The sequence below is a fragment of the Lepidochelys kempii genome, chromosome 5 (assembly GCF_965140265.1).
Source record: "Lepidochelys kempii isolate rLepKem1 chromosome 5, rLepKem1.hap2, whole genome shotgun sequence".
NCBI classification, from domain to species: domain Eukaryota; kingdom Metazoa; phylum Chordata; order Testudines; family Cheloniidae; genus Lepidochelys; species Lepidochelys kempii.
In genome coordinates, this window is record NC_133260.1 from 13,836,377 (window position 1) to 13,854,606 (window position 18,230).

General features: G+C 38.9%; 1 protein-coding gene across 9 annotated transcripts in view; it reads left to right on the forward strand.

The window, feature by feature from the left end:
- The window catches only part of KATNAL2 (katanin catalytic subunit A1 like 2), an 85,983-nt gene that overhangs the window by 20,829 nt on the left and 46,924 nt on the right, over positions 1-18,230 (forward strand). For 6 of the 9 annotated variants that reach the window (XM_073343486.1, XM_073343479.1, XM_073343481.1 and 3 more), the window contains exons 2-11: positions 489-559; positions 2,327-2,493; positions 4,479-4,521; positions 4,972-5,101; positions 7,359-7,457; positions 8,020-8,118; positions 9,070-9,147; positions 10,316-10,414; positions 10,970-11,033; positions 12,203-12,321. In XM_073343486.1, coding sequence (XP_073199587.1) covers positions 489-559; positions 2,327-2,493; positions 4,479-4,521; positions 4,972-5,101; positions 7,359-7,457; positions 8,020-8,118; positions 9,070-9,147; positions 10,316-10,414; positions 10,970-11,033; positions 12,203-12,321 — 969 coding nt within the window. The remainder of the gene's footprint in view (positions 1-488; positions 560-2,326; positions 2,494-4,478; positions 4,522-4,971; positions 5,102-7,358; positions 7,458-8,019; positions 8,119-9,069; positions 9,148-10,315; positions 10,415-10,969; positions 11,034-12,202; positions 12,322-18,230) is intronic. The other 3 variants (XM_073343483.1, XM_073343484.1, XM_073343480.1) reach the window with 2 other exon arrangements.

Consider the following 18,230-nt stretch of genomic DNA (forward strand, 5'->3'; position numbering starts at 1 on the left):
TATAGGATGAGTTTGGGATGAATTCGGGGCTGGAATCATACCAAAGTCAGCCTTCAAGGAGTAACCAGGTTGGGCAAAGCCAGGTTGAGGCTTGTGTGCTGGGGGTAATCTGTTAGGGTTAGAGCTCTGGATGAAAGTTGCACAACCACAAGACACCCAAGGTTACCAGATGGTAACCAATCCCTGTACTGGCCCAGATAAATCCCAGAATTTCACAAAAATACAAACAGTAAAAGGAATTTCTAATTCAAACTAATTGTTTCTATGAAAAAGCTTTTATCCATCCCGGATGCCTGATGGAGTTAAAAAAATTACAGTGGAAAACCATTTTACTTCTGTTTTTTGACTGCAAGCTGTTTTATAGTTCTTACGTACTGTTGTCTTTATTTAATTGGATTTATTTGGACAGACTACATTTCAATGCTGTTTGTAGCTATAAATAGAATCTGATCATTACATTTGATCTAGAATTCTATCTTCCTTCACAGGACGAGATGCGGACAGAAGCTCGTAGAAAAAATCTTCTCATTCTAATTTTGCATTATTTAACAGAGGAAGGGTATGTTATCTAAACAAAAATATACTACAGTTGTATATTTAGGTATGTTTCTGGCCTTTCATGATGTTCATTTCTGCCCTATAGTGGATGCAATGGAAGGCCTGCTCTGCTAATTAAATTGCTCTGCAGTGTGTCTAATACTAGCATATAACATGAATATTTTACTTTTAAATTAATTTTATTTCAATGCATGGAATAAAAATAAAAAGCTTGTATCTGGTGCTACTTAAAAACTTTTTGCAATCATCTGTAAAGGTTGTTGTTGTTGTTTTTTTTTTTTTTTTAATTGGGGTTGTGCCCTTTGTGATGTGTAACAAAGATCTGAAAGGTTTTAAAAAAAGCTTCCTCCTTGCGTTTACTATTAATGCTAGGAATATCAAGTTAGGTCTTTTTTTTTTGCTGGAGAGTTTCTTGTGGGCTCAGGAAATGGGAATTGTGAACTTTCACATCTTAACTGAATTTTTAACCAAGACATCTTTTCTCCCAAATGTTCATGAGATGCTGGACTTAAATATGTGTAAATAAAAATAAGAAAGTTTTAAACAGCCCAAGACCAAAATAATCCTATTTCACAGAAATCTGGGGCAAATAAAAATGCTATTTGAGAAAGTAAAAATGTCTGGTTATTTTGCTTAGTGGACAAGGACAACAGAGGAGGCTGAGGATGGGCTTACATCAGGTATATCAGCATTGAGCTGCCAAATTCTGTAGTTGATTTGTAGCGTGTGACTTGTTGCGTACAGGCACAATTTCCATTACTTTTAATGGAAGGTACAGTAACACAGAAGGATGTACATATGTAGTTTTAATAGCGTATAAATATATTTTGTATGAAAGTGTAATTATATTAATGGAGTAAATTTGGGGCTGAGAATCAGAATTATCCTGACTTTCCTCAATTTATTGTGTGACTTTGAACAAGCAACTGAGTAAAAAATTTTCAAAAGCGCTGGCCTTCCTTTTTCTGGTATAATTTGCAGTTGCAAAAAATTGCCCCCCCCCCCTCGCATTTTTACATTTGTATATGAATTTAAGGTGGAAATCTTGGTTCTTCAGCTTTTAATTCTATGATTTGCATTGAAATGAGGTAATAAGTATAGGTTGTACAATTTGCACCTGGATTTGATTTTATGGGTGCAGAAGGGAAGATACAAATTTGCCAGCCCGGGACACAGCCATTTTGAATATTTACCCCTTCATCTCTGCAGGCCTGATTCTGATCTCAGTTACAACAGTGTGAATTTTATATAGCTAGGAATTTATTCAAATAATGTTATTCTAGGTTTACACTGATGTAACTGACATCAGAATCTGGTCCTCTCTCTGTTTCCCCATCAGTAAAATGCAGACAAGTCTCTCAGAGGCATTATGAGAATTAATTGGTTAATATTTGCACAATGGTTTGAAGATAAAGGGCTAAATGTACCACACTGGTTATTCTTCTTTTTTTTTTTTTTAATTAATTGATATAAACTAATAATAATGAGGCAGGATGGATAGGTGGATAGGATTCAGTTCTGGATTTCAACAGAATTGGGTTCTAGTCACAGCTCTGTTACTAACTTGCAATGTGATCTTATATTGAACTTTTGGGAAGCACTTTGAGGCCTGTGAATGAAAAGTGCTTATAATTGTTATTGGTTATTAGTTATGTAGGATTGCCACAGTTTGAACTATAACATGTTTCCTTGTATGCTATTTCTCTCAAAGAATTTTATAGAATAATGACATTCAGTTTTACGTTCTTTGCTCTTTTGAAATGACCAGGTATGTTGATGCTGCAAATGCTTTGGAACAAGAAACCAAATTAGCTTTACGCCGCTTTGAAGTTTGTGACAACGTTGATCTTGAGACTATTTTGATGGAATATGAAAGCTATTACTATGTAAAATTCCAGAGATACCCTAAAATTACCAAAAAGGCCCTAGACACTGGTACGTGACTGTGTTCCAAAAAGAAAGCTTTCCAACTTCTGTTTCTCATCATTTTAAAAATATGTGTGCACTAAAATACCCGACACTTCTCAGACTTATCCTTATTTAATGTTATTTCCTCTGTCCCCAAATAATTATAGCGCTAAAGGTCTAGTGGTTAGAACGTGGGATTGGGATTCGGGAGACCTGGGGTCTGTTTCCTTCTCTGTTTCTCACTTCTGTGTGCTTCACTTTTCCTATATGTGTGAATGGATATTATGCTGTTTATCCATCTTTTTAAAACAATTTTGAGATCTACAGGTAAAAAAATAATATCTAAGTGCAAAATATTATATAGATATTTTCTCATTTTTTCCTCTTTGGGTAACAATATTAAGAATGCTCTACTTCTGATTTTATTTTCAAATACAAAATGAATAACTAAAGGGAAAGATTGTAGCCTAGAGGTCATCTAAGACCATTCTTCAAAGTTTATTCCCACCATTATTATTATTTATTATTAAATTTAATGTAGCACATTCCTTTACACTAAATGGTATGTACCAAGCAAATAACAGGTCCTTGCTCCAAAAGACGTGTACTCCAGAGGCACAAGCAAAGGCAATACTGTATGAGGCAACTCAGAACAGACATATTGAGATCGGACCATGAGATCTTGAGTGTTCTTGAACTTGTGTTCAACATAAGGAGTAAGTGGGTTACAGAAGGCAACAACAATACAAGCAGAGGCAAAGTTATGGAGAGTGTTGATTGTTAGAGAAGGGGATGAGTGAGCAGAGAATATCTCCAAGCAGTTTCAGTTGCTTCAAAAGCTTATTAGGAAGTTTGAAGATCCCAGGTAAATGGGACACTACTGAAGCATATAAAAATAATAATCCTTGCATGGATTAAATGCTTTTAAAACCCACCAGTCATACTGACATTCACAATTATGTAAAAGATCAGGAGTGGCTGGAAGCAAGTAGTGTGTGCATGTGAGAAAGATTTACAAACAGGGTCTAGTGTTTGGATTTACAAACAGGGTCTAGCGTTTTAAAAAGGTCATTCCTACAATGTATAAATGATGGAATTAATTGCAAATCAAGGATAATGGGTCCTATTGCAGAACATTTGTTAGATCATATTTACAGCGAGATTGTGATTCCCTTACGCAAACTGAGTAATGCCTCAGTCCCCAAATCAGTGCCTTGAGGAGTATCAGAATCTGTCCCTCATAATATTCTATCTATAGATACTAGGAGGAGAAGGGCCTCAGAACAGCGAGGAGATTGCTAATGGGGTACAGAACCTTTCATCTCTGGGTCACTGGTTCTAATTTAGGATTTTGAGTGACCTCACGTTCTGCTATGTGTGTGTGTGTGTAAATCTTATTTTCTAAGAGTGCCTGAAATAGTTTGTGGGTTGATAGCACATCATCAGGTTGTGACATTTGTGTTGTGATGGCATGTTGCAGGTTGGCAGCTTTAAGGCAGAGTGATTAAAATGGTGTGAGACAGCACCTTAGTCCTAAGGATGGACTCTTAAGTGTTATTGGTCGCGACCTTAAATCTGTCCTACTTTGACAATGGGTAAAAGTTATTGTCCAATGGTTATTCAATGCTGTATGTTAAACGAGTTTAGTGGGCTCAATCCAGTTCCTAGTAAAGAAAGGTCCATATCACAGTAACCAGTGTTGATTTGGCACCTTGTTTGTAGTCTCAGGAGAGAGTCCAAAGACTGAATGGAACTAAAGTTCTGAACTACTTTCTCCACTAGTCATATCAGGATTGAGGCACTTTGCCAGGTTTACTCTGTTACTGCCAATGTTGTACCTGCTTTATAAGGTGACTTTAGTTTCTGAGCTTCATAACCTCACAACTTTCACAAGCACAAGGTTCACTCAAAAATGTTTTTAAAAGAAAAAATAGGATGAAATTTTCTTTCTTCCTTGACCATGGCATCCCACTCTTATTTATTTCTAATTTCAATATTTATTTTTGCCACAGCAGAAAATAAACAGCAACCAAGAAATGGAGGAAAACCAAGAAGGTAAGGGAAAAGTCGCTTGGGTTGGGCACTGCACAGAAGATTTCCCCCTAAGGGTAAAACATGGTACTGTTACACAAATGCTCTGATACCTTGGAGGTGCTAAACTAACATACCGGTGAGCACGCTGGAAACTAAATGGTGGAATTTCATTTTCTTTTAAAAAGCTACCTAAAATTTTAGGTAAGACTTTTTTTTTAAATTTTTCAACCTGATTCATAGATTGCTAAAGTCTCTGAAATATCCCCTCCATCATCACATAGAAAGGGTTAGGGTGGGATTTTTAAAAGCATTCAGCATTGACCTCAATTCATTGACTTCAGTGGGACTAAAGTTAGACCAACACTGTACTTTCTGGAAAATCCCACCATTAATCCTTCTGTATTGTGAGGTATGCTGGAAACAAAATGAGAAGTTAAAAAATTACATCCTGAAAGGCTTTTTGTATCCTAGGACGGCAAGTAGCTCTTCTCATAATCTTCCTAGGATCAACCAGCATCAAACTATGCAGCGGCCATTATCAAAAACCTCATCTGGGAGGACAACAGAGCCTAAACCATCTAGCAAGGACAGCCCCAAACAGGTTCAAATGTGTTGACCATGTTACATTGCAATTGGAATTTATTTTACTTTGGACCATGATGGGGTCTAAATTAGCAGTTACCACTCAAGAAAGAGATCTTGGAGTCACTGTGGATAGTTCTCTGAAAACATCCACTCAATGTGCAGCGGCAGTCAAAAAAAATGAATAGAATGTTGGGAATCATTAAGAAAGGGATAGATAATAAGACCGAAAATAGTATATTGACTCTATATAAATCCATGGTTCGCCCACATCTTGAATACTGTGTGCAGATGTGGTCGCCTCATCTCAAAAAATATATATTGGACTTGGGAAAGGTTCAGAAAAGGGCAACAAAAATGATTAGGCATATGGAACGGCTGCCATATGAGGAGAGATTAAAAAGACTGGGACTTTTCATCCTGGGAAAGAGACTACTAAGGGGGAATAGGATAGAGGTCATTAAAATCATGACTGGTGTGGTGAAAGTAAATAAGGAAATGTTAGGCTTAGTCTACGGTACAGGGGGAGATCGATCTATGTTAAGCAACTTCAGCTACATGAATAATGTAGCTGAAGTCAACATACTTAGATCTACTTACCGCGGGGTTCACACAACGCTATGTCCATGGGAGACGCTCTCTCATCGACTCCCCTTGTGCGTCTCGTTCAGGTGGAGCACAGGAGTCGACAGGAGAGCAATCTGCTGTCGATTTAGCGGGTCTTCACTAGACCCGCTAAATCGACCACCAATGCATCGATCACCGTGCATTGATCCCTTGGTAAGTGTAGACAGGCCCTTATTTACTCCTTCTCATAACACAAGAACTAGGGGTCACCAAATGAAATTAATAGGCAGCAGGTTTAAAACAAACAAAAGGAATTATTTTTTCACACAATGGACAGTCAACCTGTGGAACTCGCCAGAGGATGTTGTGAAGGCCAAGACTATAACAGGTTTCAAAAACGAACTAGACAGATTCATGGAGGATAGGTCCATCAATGGCTATTATCCAGGATGGGCAGGGATGGTGTCCCTAGCCTCTGTTTGCCAGAAGTTGGGAATGAGTGACAGGAGATGGATCACTTGATGGTTACCTGTTCTGTTCATTCCCTCTGGGGCACCTGGCATTGGCCACTGTCGGAAGACAGGATACTGGGCTAGATGGACCTTTGATCTGACCCAGTATGGCCGTTCTTATGATATAGTCAATAAGAGGCTGAGAAAACATTTAGAGGTTTGTGAGTAAAGAGTTTTACTACTTATGTAACTATAACAACACAGGAGTCCAGTGGGAGATGCTAGCTGTTAAGATGGTAGCGGGGAAAAAGGCACAGGTTGGAAATGGAGGAAAAGAACATCTCACATGGGACCTAATCCATCAGCAAATGAAGTTGACAGGTATCTTTCCATTAATTTCTGTGGGCTTAAGAATTAGTCCCATAGTGCTAGAGATGAGGAGGATTACAGACGGTAGAAGGTCAAATAAGATATCCAGTCTCAGTTATAAACACATTCACACAACTCAGTCTAACACGTTTGAGTTTGTAAATGTAATTTGTCACTGTGGTCTTTTGCTCTTTGGGGTCAATTCTGGCAGGGTTGCTGAACATGATGCTTTGCAATTAACTATGTGTTAAGGTGAAGTAAGCTGAGATGAGCTAGCCTAGCATGATTCTTGAGGCATTGAGTAGGTGCCGGAGATTGTTTTCTTAAAATCCTTGAACACGTTTCTGTGTTAGGGGCTGGATCTTATGCCTGACCCTGCTGTCACTTTTTTGTAAGTGCAGCAATTTAGTACACAGCAGTAGCCACTAGTCATGGATAGATGTTGAAGTAACTTAAAATCCTAAAATAGCCCATCATTTGCATTTAAACAGATGCATTGCTCATTCTCTACCTCCTCTTCCAGTCATATCTGTTATCCCTTCTGTACCCTAATGCTCCATTCATGGTGCTCATAGAGGTTTCTCCTCATTACTGAGCACTATGCCGATTTCTCTATACTGTATAGAAAACTCTCTGCAGAGGAAACAAATGAACGCTGAGTGCTAGAGTTGTGGCTCTGAATTGCTTTCAGCAGCTAGCCAGATTGAGACCTAAAGGCGCACATAATAATGTTACATACTAACATCGGGCATTATTGGTATGAGTTCAGTGGAATATAAAAGTTCAGCTGAAAAATCTTACCATCTGGGCATGTGTGAAGAACTACAGTGAGTCTAACACTCATCTGGTTGGAAAGAATTGTTTTTTCTAAAACTGATTTTTCTTTAGGAGAATGACAATACAGTTACTCGGGAGCGAGCTGATTTTGGTTTAAATGTGTCCGCAATCAACAGAGGTGGTGGAGGAGAAAGCACTCACCCAAGAAGGGTCAGTAGAAACTTTCTATGCACAAAACACGTCTACATTATGGGAATGTATATGAAGAAAAGCAGAGAAGTTGTACACGAAGGTTTGATATGACTCTTCTGTACGTTTACATAAAATACTTCTTCTGTGTGGCTGTCTGAGGGCTCCTAAGTATCTGCTGATGGACTGTAACTTTTATCCGTAGCCCATTATTTGGCATAGTTAGTGTACTCTGCATAGAACTAAGGAACAATGTAGAAATAGGATAGAAAAGTCCAACTCCTAATAGTAAAAACAGAAACTGAATGTATAATTTTTTTTCTGCTGCTTGAAAGTGGTAGACAGATGGTTTTGTAGTTAAAGCACAACACTGAGATTTAAGACACCTGGGTTCTTCCCCCACTGCTTCCATTGACTTCTTGGGCAGAATTTGGCCTGTTGCCTTTTGTCGTTGGAGAGCTGTCATCTTGTTAAGCTTGCTTTGTACTCTGTAATTCATGAAGTTTTAAATGTAGACTCAGATACTTTCTTTAGATAGGATAAAGCCTATTACATCACTCTTTTTTTTTTCTCCCCCCTTCAGGGCCAAATAATTGACTTCCGTGGGATGATCCAAGATGCTATCAAAGGAGCATCAAATGAAATAGCCTCAAACAGCCTTAACTGTGATCCAGATCCTTCAGTAAGGGATTATTATTTCCATCTAACAAAATTAACTTTAGAAGTAACTATGCACTGAACTATGCAACGGGGAACAGTAAAATAAAATACCATAATTGACATGGTCCCAACGGTTTGAACTTCTGGAGTTGCTTATGTCCTTGCTGAAAAAGCAATGAATGGACACTAACACTAGTCTAATCTGTTGACATTTATGTACTCCCCAAACAGGGATGTTTGTGGCAAATACAAATCACATTTTATAATTCACAAATGTAGCACAATTTTCAGAGCTCCACAAAACAGATCTGGGTGAAATCCTTGTCCCTGACTTCAGTAGGGACAGACTATTACCCTGTGTGTTCAAGTTTCAGCCAACAGTTTCTTCTGTCTCCAAATTTATGTCAAGATACTGAAGTCTCTGTATTTTAGCCTTTCCCCAGGACACTAAAATCTTTGGGGTAGAGGTTTTCAGTCAAGGCCACTGCTGCCTACTACAAGCCAAAGCCACCAGCAAAATCACCCCTTCTCAGCCAGTGCTAAACTGTATGGGGCTGCCTGTTATACTTGAAAGGAACATCATCCTTTAAAACAGCACATGAGAAGGTGTGATAAGTCGCTTATATTCCTGAAGGGCCTTAATCCCTGCAGGTCAGGTTCTGCCATCCTTATGCTGAGATAAATAAAACTATTTGTGGAGTAAGGAAGCTACTTGCTGTGAGTAAGTTTGGCAGAATCCAGCCCTGAGTCATAAGTTCACCCATTAGGACTTAAGGAGATCTCCTATAATGGCTTACCCTTATAGTGAAGAGCTATGGGGGCATCTCAGATATGTCTTATTTCAATGTCACTGTTGTTGTTTGTACCTTTACCATTTTACCTGAATGTGTTACTGTTTTGAAACTGCTTCATAATTTGTATTAAAAATTTAGTGAAATAAATTGTTGACTCCCACTTACTTCTGTCTTTTTAGGAACGATTGTTGAAACCTCTGAGTGCTTTTATTGGCATGAGTGGTGAGATGAGAGAACTTGCAACGGTTGTAAGCAGAGTAAGATTGGATCTTCATTTCAGTCATTTAGAGGGTTACTGTAGGTTACTGTAGGTGTCTGAGAATGCTGTTGGTTTCTTCTTGTTGGTAAGGATAATGCTAATTCTTGAAGGTACCAGGCCAGTTTTTTTTCCTGGTGTATCCCCATTAAAATTACACCAATGATAAATTAGACCCAATGTGTTTTCCCTTTCTTGCATGTAATGACATTAGAAAAGATATTTTTTCCTGGCCTAGAACACACACAAATAATTTAGAACACTCTTCCTTATGGGGCCAGGGGATATACTACTCCATGCTGTTGGAGCTGTACTGACAAGACCAGCATTGCGTTTCCCTATGTCCTTACTTTCGAAACTGTACACTAGTCAGCTGTTAGGAAAACCTTTAATATATTACCAAGATGGCTGAAGAAGTCAGTGACATGGATTAAGACCCTGATTCAGCAATGTGGTCCCAATTAAATCCCCAACAAATTATATTAAGGATGTGATTTTTCTTTCTATGCAAAAATTCATCTGTGGAACGTACTGCCACAAAATATTATTGAGGCCAAGATCTTAGTAGGATTTAAATGGATTAGATAATTTGACAAACTGAATGAAATTATCTGAATGAATTCTTCAGGGCATACACTAATTATTATATAGAATGTTCTCCCCGGGTAGATTATTCCACAATTATCCATTAAGGAGTTTATTGCACCTTGCTCTGAATTATCTGATACCAGCTACTGTTGAGGAGATGGATCATTGGTCTGATCCACTATGGCCATTACTGTGCTCCCCTTAAAGCCAATGTCTAACCTCCATTGGCTTCAATGAGAGCCAGCCATAAGTAGTGGTTTTTCTGGGAATTATTATTGTGTGTGCCAAGTGCTTCCCTTTTGTGAGCTAACAGTTACGAGCCTATACTGTAAATTAAACAGTTTGCATCACTTTGCTGTAGTCCACGAAAGCTTATGCTCTTATAAATTTGTTAGTCTCTAAGGTGCCACAAGTACTACTGTTCTTTTTGTGGATACAGACTAACACGGCTGCTACTCTGAAACCTATATCACTATTACTTCACATCCTGGAATAAGTAGGCTGTTTTGCTACTTGAGGGTTTATTATATTTGTACATGAAAACTTTATTTTTTTCTAAAAAAGATCAAATTGCATTACAGGACATTTATCTTCATAATCCAAACATAAAGTGGGATGACATTATTGGACTTGATGCAGCCAAGCGGTTAGTCAAGGAAGCAGTGGTGTATCCTATAAGGGTAAGGCTCTAAATAGCTTTGAGAAAACCAATATTGGACACCATTTCTATACATTATCATGGTCAGAATATCATCAGCTAGTTAAAATTTTTCTTGTAGAGTGCTGACCCATCGTTCTGACTGTATCTGTCCTTTTCTGAACGTAGTTCCTAGTCAGCAAATGGAATTTAAGTTGACAATGCCGTGTAACTTTTCATATACAAATGCTCCGCAGTATGCTGGATAGAAAAAGCCCACTCTGTTAGTGCTTATTCTGTGGGAATTTTGCCTAAAGAAAAGCTGCCAGACACATCATGCTATAGGAAAATGAATTACTGAAGAGAATAGCAAACTATATCCATTTATACAAAATAAAAACATGAAAAATACATTTAAAATAGATTTCATGTGGTTAAATGTAGCATGTTGTATGGTAAAATCTATTATGTAATTCTTTTATTTTTCCTCTGTTCTAGTTTCCTAGATTTCCTCCATGTACAAGATTGTTGCAAAAAACCAGCATTTTGACTCAGATTTTATATTTTTAATCCATGAATTGCTCTTTTGTTTCCACAGTATCCACAGCTGTTTACCGGGATTCTCTCCCCTTGGAAAGGATTATTATTATATGGACCTCCAGGTAGGTACAAGTTTATACTATAAATATAGGTGTAGCTACATATATTGCTATTTTTGTTCATATCCAAACAGATTAATTAAAAATGCATTTTAAGAGCTTCATGCTGATTTGCTCCAATATATGAATCTAACAAATTTACTTGGTGTCATGGAGATTAGCCCTTCAATCTACACTCTTGCCACATCCAGAATTCCCACAACTCTAGGATATTTCTACACCTAAATCTTCCCTCCAACCAACATTCTTGACTCCAAGTGTAATCAGAGCAGTCATGTGCTTCGGAGGGCATGTCAATTCCATATTGTTGCTCCATTTGCCATAGTTGCCAGTAGTACAAATTTGGCTGGGACTGACCTTCAAAGAGATATACATTTGGCTTGGACTATCCCTTCCTGGAAAAATGTACCAGCTCCCCCTCTCCTTCATTTAGGAGTTAATTTTGAAAATGGTGTTGGTCTCCTAGCAAAGATGGAGGCTGTCCCACAAACTAACACTTCTGCAGTCTCTCCAAATGCTCTCACTGTCTAGACTGCTCTCCACACTATCTCTGTCACCCTCCAAGGCACCACTGGAAAGTTGCCTAGACACTGATGACTGGTCTACACTGAAAACTTTCATCAGCATGCAAAATCCACAGCCCTGAGAGAGACCGTTATGCTGACCTAACCCCTGGTATAGATAGCTAGGTCTATGGAAAAATTCTTTCTGGAGCTATCGTCTCTCAGGGAGATGAATTAACTACAGTGACAGGAGAACTCCTTCCATTGCTGTAGCAAGTGTCTACACTGTAGTGTTTTTAGTGTAGACATAACATGATAGCATCTGCGGAGTCTGTAGAACTATTAGTGTGTTAGACAAGCTGCTAGCTGCCCCCAGTGAAATAACATTGGGTCTGGTCTTGTATGTTCTTTTATTTATTTGCTTCAATACAGCCCATTGAGGTGCTCTGATCATTTCAATATAGTACCTCAGAAACGGTTTGAATGTATTTGTCAGTGGTGCTGTGACTTGAAGTCCTGTATTACCTGCTTTTCTCCAAATAGTTCTAATTGCATTTCCATTCTTCTTGTCAGTGTTCATTTGCTGACTAGTAAGATGATGAAGGGAGTTATTCCTATATTTACATTTTATTTACTCAGAGTGAATTTCCTCATCCCTGTTGCTGATAGGTACTGGAAAGACTCTGCTTGCTAAGGCTGTTGCTACTGAATGCAATACAACTTTCTTCAACATTTCAGCATCCACTATTGTCAGCAAATGGAGGGGTGATTCAGAAAAACTTGTCCGGGTAAGAATTGTTATCTTCATTTACATTGTACTCTAATAGCTGTCATGTGACTAACTGGAGAACAGGTGTTTTTTAGTGGATTGAGCACTGAACTGGGAACCAGGAAATGCTGAGTGGTTCCTCTGATATTGATACCCTCTGAAATCTTGGGCAAGTGATTTCATTCTGTGCTCCAATTTCCCCTTCTGTCAAATGGGAATAATATTACTTTTATGAAGTTATTGTATTGACTGGATTTGTGGGTGCATTTCAGCTCTGTAACATAATGTGAATCAGATATCCCCTACCACTCAAAGATTTTTGACATATTGGATCCCAGGCAGGCATACTAAATTTTGAGATCTACTGACAGTAAGTCCTCAATGCGCCCCACCTCTACAATGTTTGGGTTTCAATTCCTTTCTGATTGCAATCAGATGAGGAGCTCCCTCTGGGAATGGCAGCTGTCGTGGTCTGTTGCAGACTCTGCCACTGTGACCCAAAGACCTCTTGATGCCAGCTGGCATAGGGCACAGAGGTACCCTGGGTTCATCAAAAGGGGTCATGTAAGGTATGTACTGAAAGCCTGTGCCACACTGGTCATCATACTTACTGTGAGTTGTATGTAAAGAAAATATGTGAGGAGTTGTGTATATGCTGAAAAATATGTTCTCTAGACCTTATAGTTAAAGGCAGATCATTCTAAGGCAGTGGTTCTCAGTCAGGGCTACGTGTACCCTTGGGGGTACACAGAGGTCTTCCGGGGGAACATCAACTCATGTAGATATTTGCCTAATTTTACAACAGGCTACATAAAAAGTAGGGCTGTCAAACAATTTAAAATAATTAATCGCAATTAATTGCGCAATGAAAAAAATTAATCACGATTTGTCGCTCTGTTAAACAATAATAGAATACCATTTATTTAAATATTTTTGGATGTTTTCTACATTTTCAAGTATATTGATTTCAGTGTACAAAGTGTACAGTGCTCACTTTATATTTTTTTTACAAATATTTGCACTGTAAAAAAGAAATAGTATTTTTCCATAAACCTAATACAAGTACTGTAGTGCAATCTCTTTATCATAGAAGTTGAACTTAGAAATGTAGAATTATGTACAAAAAATAACTGCACTCAAAAATAAAACAATGTAAAACTTTACAGCCTACAAGTCCACTCAGTCCTACTTCTTGTTCAGCCAATCTCTCAGACAAACAAGGGAGAGAACAGGTGTTCGCATGGCACTGTTGTAGCTAGCGTCGCAAGATATTTACGTGCCAGGTGCGGTAAAGATTCATATGTGCCTTCATGCTTCACCCACCATTCCAAAATACATGCTTCCATGCTGATGATGGGTTCTGCTGGACAATGATCCAAAGCAGTGCAGACTGACACACATTCATTTTCATCATCTGAGTCAGATGCCACCAACAAAAGGTTGATTTTCTTTTCTGGTGATTCAGGTTCTGTAGTTTCTGCATCGGAGTGGTGCTCTTTTAAGACTTCTGAAAACATGCTCCACACCTTGTCCCGCTCAGATTTTGGAAGGCACTTCATATTCTTAAACCTGGGGTCAAGTGCTATACTATCTTTAGAAATATCACATTGGTACCTTCTTGCATTTTGTCAAATCTACTTTGAAAGTGTTCTTAAAACAAACATGTGCTGGGTCATCATCCGCCATTGCCATAACACGAAATGTATGGCAGAATGCAGTTAAAACAGAGCAGGAGACATACAATTCTTCCGCAAGGAGTTCAACCACAAATTTAATTAATACATTATTTTTTTAATGAGTGTCATTGGCATGGAAGCATGTCCTCTGGAACGGTGTCCGAAGCATGAAGGCACATATGAATGTTTAGCATATCTGGCACATAAATACCTTGCAGTGCCAGCTACAACAGTGCCATGTGAACACCTGTTCTCATTTTCAGGTGACATTGTTGTGATGTGTCATTCCATATTCTTTATGAAAATATGCTTATGATATGAATGACATAAATGAGATATACTTCATGCAAATGGATCATGTGAGATATCATTGGAAAGGTTATGATTTACTGAATGCGATTATCCTATTTACTGTTATTTACTCCTTCTCATAATACAAGAACAAGGGGCCACTAAATGAAATTAATAAGTAGCAGGTTTAAAATAAACACAAAGTATTTTTTCATGCAATGCACTATCAACCTCTGGAACTCCTTGCCAGAGGGTGTTGTAAAGGCCAATACTATAACAGGGTTCAAAAGGGAGTAGATAGATTCATGGAAAATAGGTCCATCAATGGCAATTAGCCAGGATGGGCAGGAATGGTGTCTCTAGCCTCTGTTTGCCAGAAGTTGGGATTGGGTGACAGGGCATGGATCACTTGATGATAACCTGTCTGTTCATTCCCTTTGGGGCACCTGCTATTGGCCACTGTCAGAGGACAGGATACTGGGTGTGATGGACCTTTGGTCTGACCCAGTATGGCCGTTCTTATATTCTTTGTATGTATGTATAATTTCTGTATCTGAAATTCGGAATATTATCTATGTATCCGTGTTCAACTATGCTACTTTGGGTGATGCCCACTACTAACACTTCAGGTACCACAATGGAAAAGCCAGACAGGGTGGATGGCCCATCAACAAAGACAATGGACTGTAAAAGAGCTTAGTCTTCCTGTGAACATGTGGATCAGCCTGTGAAGAATGGCTACAAGGGCCCTACAGAGGCATGTAACCATGTCACCTGAGACTGGAATCCATCTTGAATTCTTTTCCACAAGAAGCTAAGGGGGGTCAAACTAGGAAACACAGGGCTCCTGCTTTATGCAAACCCTATTAAAGGGTGGGGAATGGGGCAATCCAGGTCATCAGTTCTCCCCTGCTATTCCACCCAAGATGACTGCTGGAAACATCTAAGCCTGAACTGGGGGAAAAGAACTGAACCCAGGCTGGAAGGGCATCTGGCCTGTGAAGATTATTAGAACCACATTTAGGTGAGAACTTGCATGTAACCCGTTTCTTCAGTGTATTAAGCTTAGTTTGCCTGCTCTGTTTTATTTTCTTAGTAATCTGCCTTGTTCTGTCTGCTACCTCCTTAACTACTTAAAATATACCTGTTATAGTTAATAAATTTATTTCTGGTTTACAATATAACCCAGTTTATGTGATTTCTAACTGGGGGGTGGGGGCGAGAAGTTGTGTACACCCTCCTCCACATTGAGGGAAGAAGCAAATTTCATAATATATCTTTGGGTCTGCACTCCAAAGGAGGTGGAAGTCTGAGTGCTGGAGCAAGTCCCTTAAACTGAATCTTCCCAGAGCTGATCTGCAGCTGGGTGTGGCCCTGCCTGTGTGTGTGTTAGAGGAGGTTTTAAGAGCCTGGCTCAGCAAGACAGGTTAAAGGGGGTCCATGCTGGAAGAACAGGTAGACTCAGTGGTATCTCAGCACATCAGGTGACTTCCCAAGGGGTCCAACCCATCACAGTAAATAAGAAGCAGGCAGCATTATCTCCTGTAAATGTAAACAAACTTGTTTGTCTTAGTGATTGGCTGAACAAGAAGTAGGACTGAGTGGACTTGTAGGCACTAAAGTTTTTAACATTGTTTTGTTTTTGAGTGCAGTTATGTAACAAAAAATCTACATTTGTAAGTTGCACTTTCATGAAAGAGATTGCACTACAGTACTTGTATGAGGTAAATTGAAAAATGCTATTTCTTTTGTAAAAGCAGCAAAGGTCCTGTGGCACCTTTATCGACTAACAGAGGTATTGGAGCATAAGTTTTCATATGTGAATACCCACTTCTACAGATCCAGACTAACACAGCTACCTCTCTGATATTATTTCTTTTGTTTATCATTTTTACATTGCTAATATTTGTAATAAAAATACTATAAAGTGAGCACTGTGCACTTCGTATTCTGTGTTGTAAATTGAAATCAAATATTTGAAAATGTAGAAAAACATACAAAATATTTAATACATTTCAATTGGTATTCTATTGTTTAACAGCGCAATTAAAACTGCAATTAATTGTGTTTAATTTTTTGGAGTTAATCACGTGAGTTAACTGTGATTAATCGACAGCCCTGATAAAAAGCACTAGCGAAGTCAGTACAAACTAAAATTTAATAGAAAGTGATTTATTTATATTGCTCTGTATACTATATAATGAAATGCAGATACAATATTTATATTCCAATTTGATGTACTTTATAATTGAGAAAGTAAGCCATTTTCAGTAATAGTGTGCTGTGACACTTCTTTGTATTTTTATATCTGATTTTGTAAGCTTTTAAGTAAGGTGAAACTTGGGGTACACGAGACAAATCAGACTCTTGAAAGGGGTACAGTAGTCTGGAAAGGTTGAGAGCCACTGCTCTAAGGTAGCATGCACAAACTTATCTCCCTGGTGGACCACGGCTTATTGTGTATCTTAAAATAGAAGTTTATTAGCTTATTGAGTCAAATGCTAACAAAGAGCTTGTGGAGGCTTCAGAAGGAAACTAACAGGAAGAGGTAAACCACAGGAATGGGGGACGACCTGTTTTCATAGAATATCAGGGTTGGGAGGGACCTCAGGGAGTCACCTAGTCCAATCCCCTGCTCAAAGCAGGACCAATCCCCAGCTTAAATCATCCCAGCCAGGGCTTTGTCAAGCTTGACCTTGAAAACCTCTAAGGAAGGCGATTCCACCACCTCTCTAGGTAACCCATTCCAGTGCTTCACCACCCTCCTAGTGAAAGTTTTTCCTAATATCCAACCTAAACCTCCCCCATTGCAACTTGAGACCATTACTCCTTGTTCTGTCATCTGAGAACAGTCTAGATCCATCCTCTTTGGAACCCCAGGTCTGGTCAGGTCTATCTGGAGGTGCAGGGGGGTGCAGAGAGGTGCCTTAGCACGCTTCAGACTGTGAAGACAATCTGCCAGCAGTCTTGATCTTATGAAAGGGGGATCTCAGCCTTCCTGTCTGAAAATGCTAGGAAAAGGACTGGGGTAAGTTCTTCTATAGGAGACTGAGGAATGTCTTGTGAGTTTAGTTTACGCTCTAGAAGAATGTTATGATTTTGTCAGCCTCTGTTTGCCAGAAGCTGGGAATGGGCAACAGGGAATGGATCACTTGATGATTACCTGTTCTGTTCATTCCCTCTGAAGCACCTGCATTGTCCACTGTCAGAAGACAGGATACTGGCTAGATGGACCATTGGTCTGACCCAGTGTGACCCTTCTTATGTTTTATATGTAACCATTTGTTTCCAATATTCTCACTCTATCACTTGAATCTCTGTTCTTTGATGATAAACTTATTCTTGTTTTCACTATAAATATATAGTGAGTATATATAAATACTGTATGTTAAACGGAGTGGTGATCCTTCGAGGAATCTAATAAGCTGGTGTGCTGTTTCTTTGGGAACAGAGAATCTCAGGCTTTAGTGACTGTTCAGTAGATAAGGGACTGGTGACTCCAGAGGGATGCTCGGAGGACTGGGGGCAGTTTGTGTGTGCCTTTCGCTAACCTGCATGTGGAGAGGGAGGCCTGAAAGGTAGTGCTCATGTTTCCAGAGGATGATGGAGTCATGCTGATCCATAGCAGGCACAGACAAAACTTCCTCATACTAAGGGCATGTCGTAGCTAGGTGCCTTACAACTCTGGGTACCCCTGGGAAGTATCACAGCCATCACTACAGTTGCTTGTGGCACTTTAATTTAGGCTAAAGATTGTAGGGACTTTTATTTGCCAGTAGACCTAACACAGTCATGGGGTAACAAAAGCAGTAAATGCAGAGGCAGATTAATTATAGCAATTTAGGATTTCGACAAGAAATTGAGCATTAGGGACAGGCACATATTTTTCTTCTTTTATTGTTGCTCCATTTGTTTTTTTCTCAAATTCTTATTTTTAAAAAAAATCACAAAAATTCCAGTG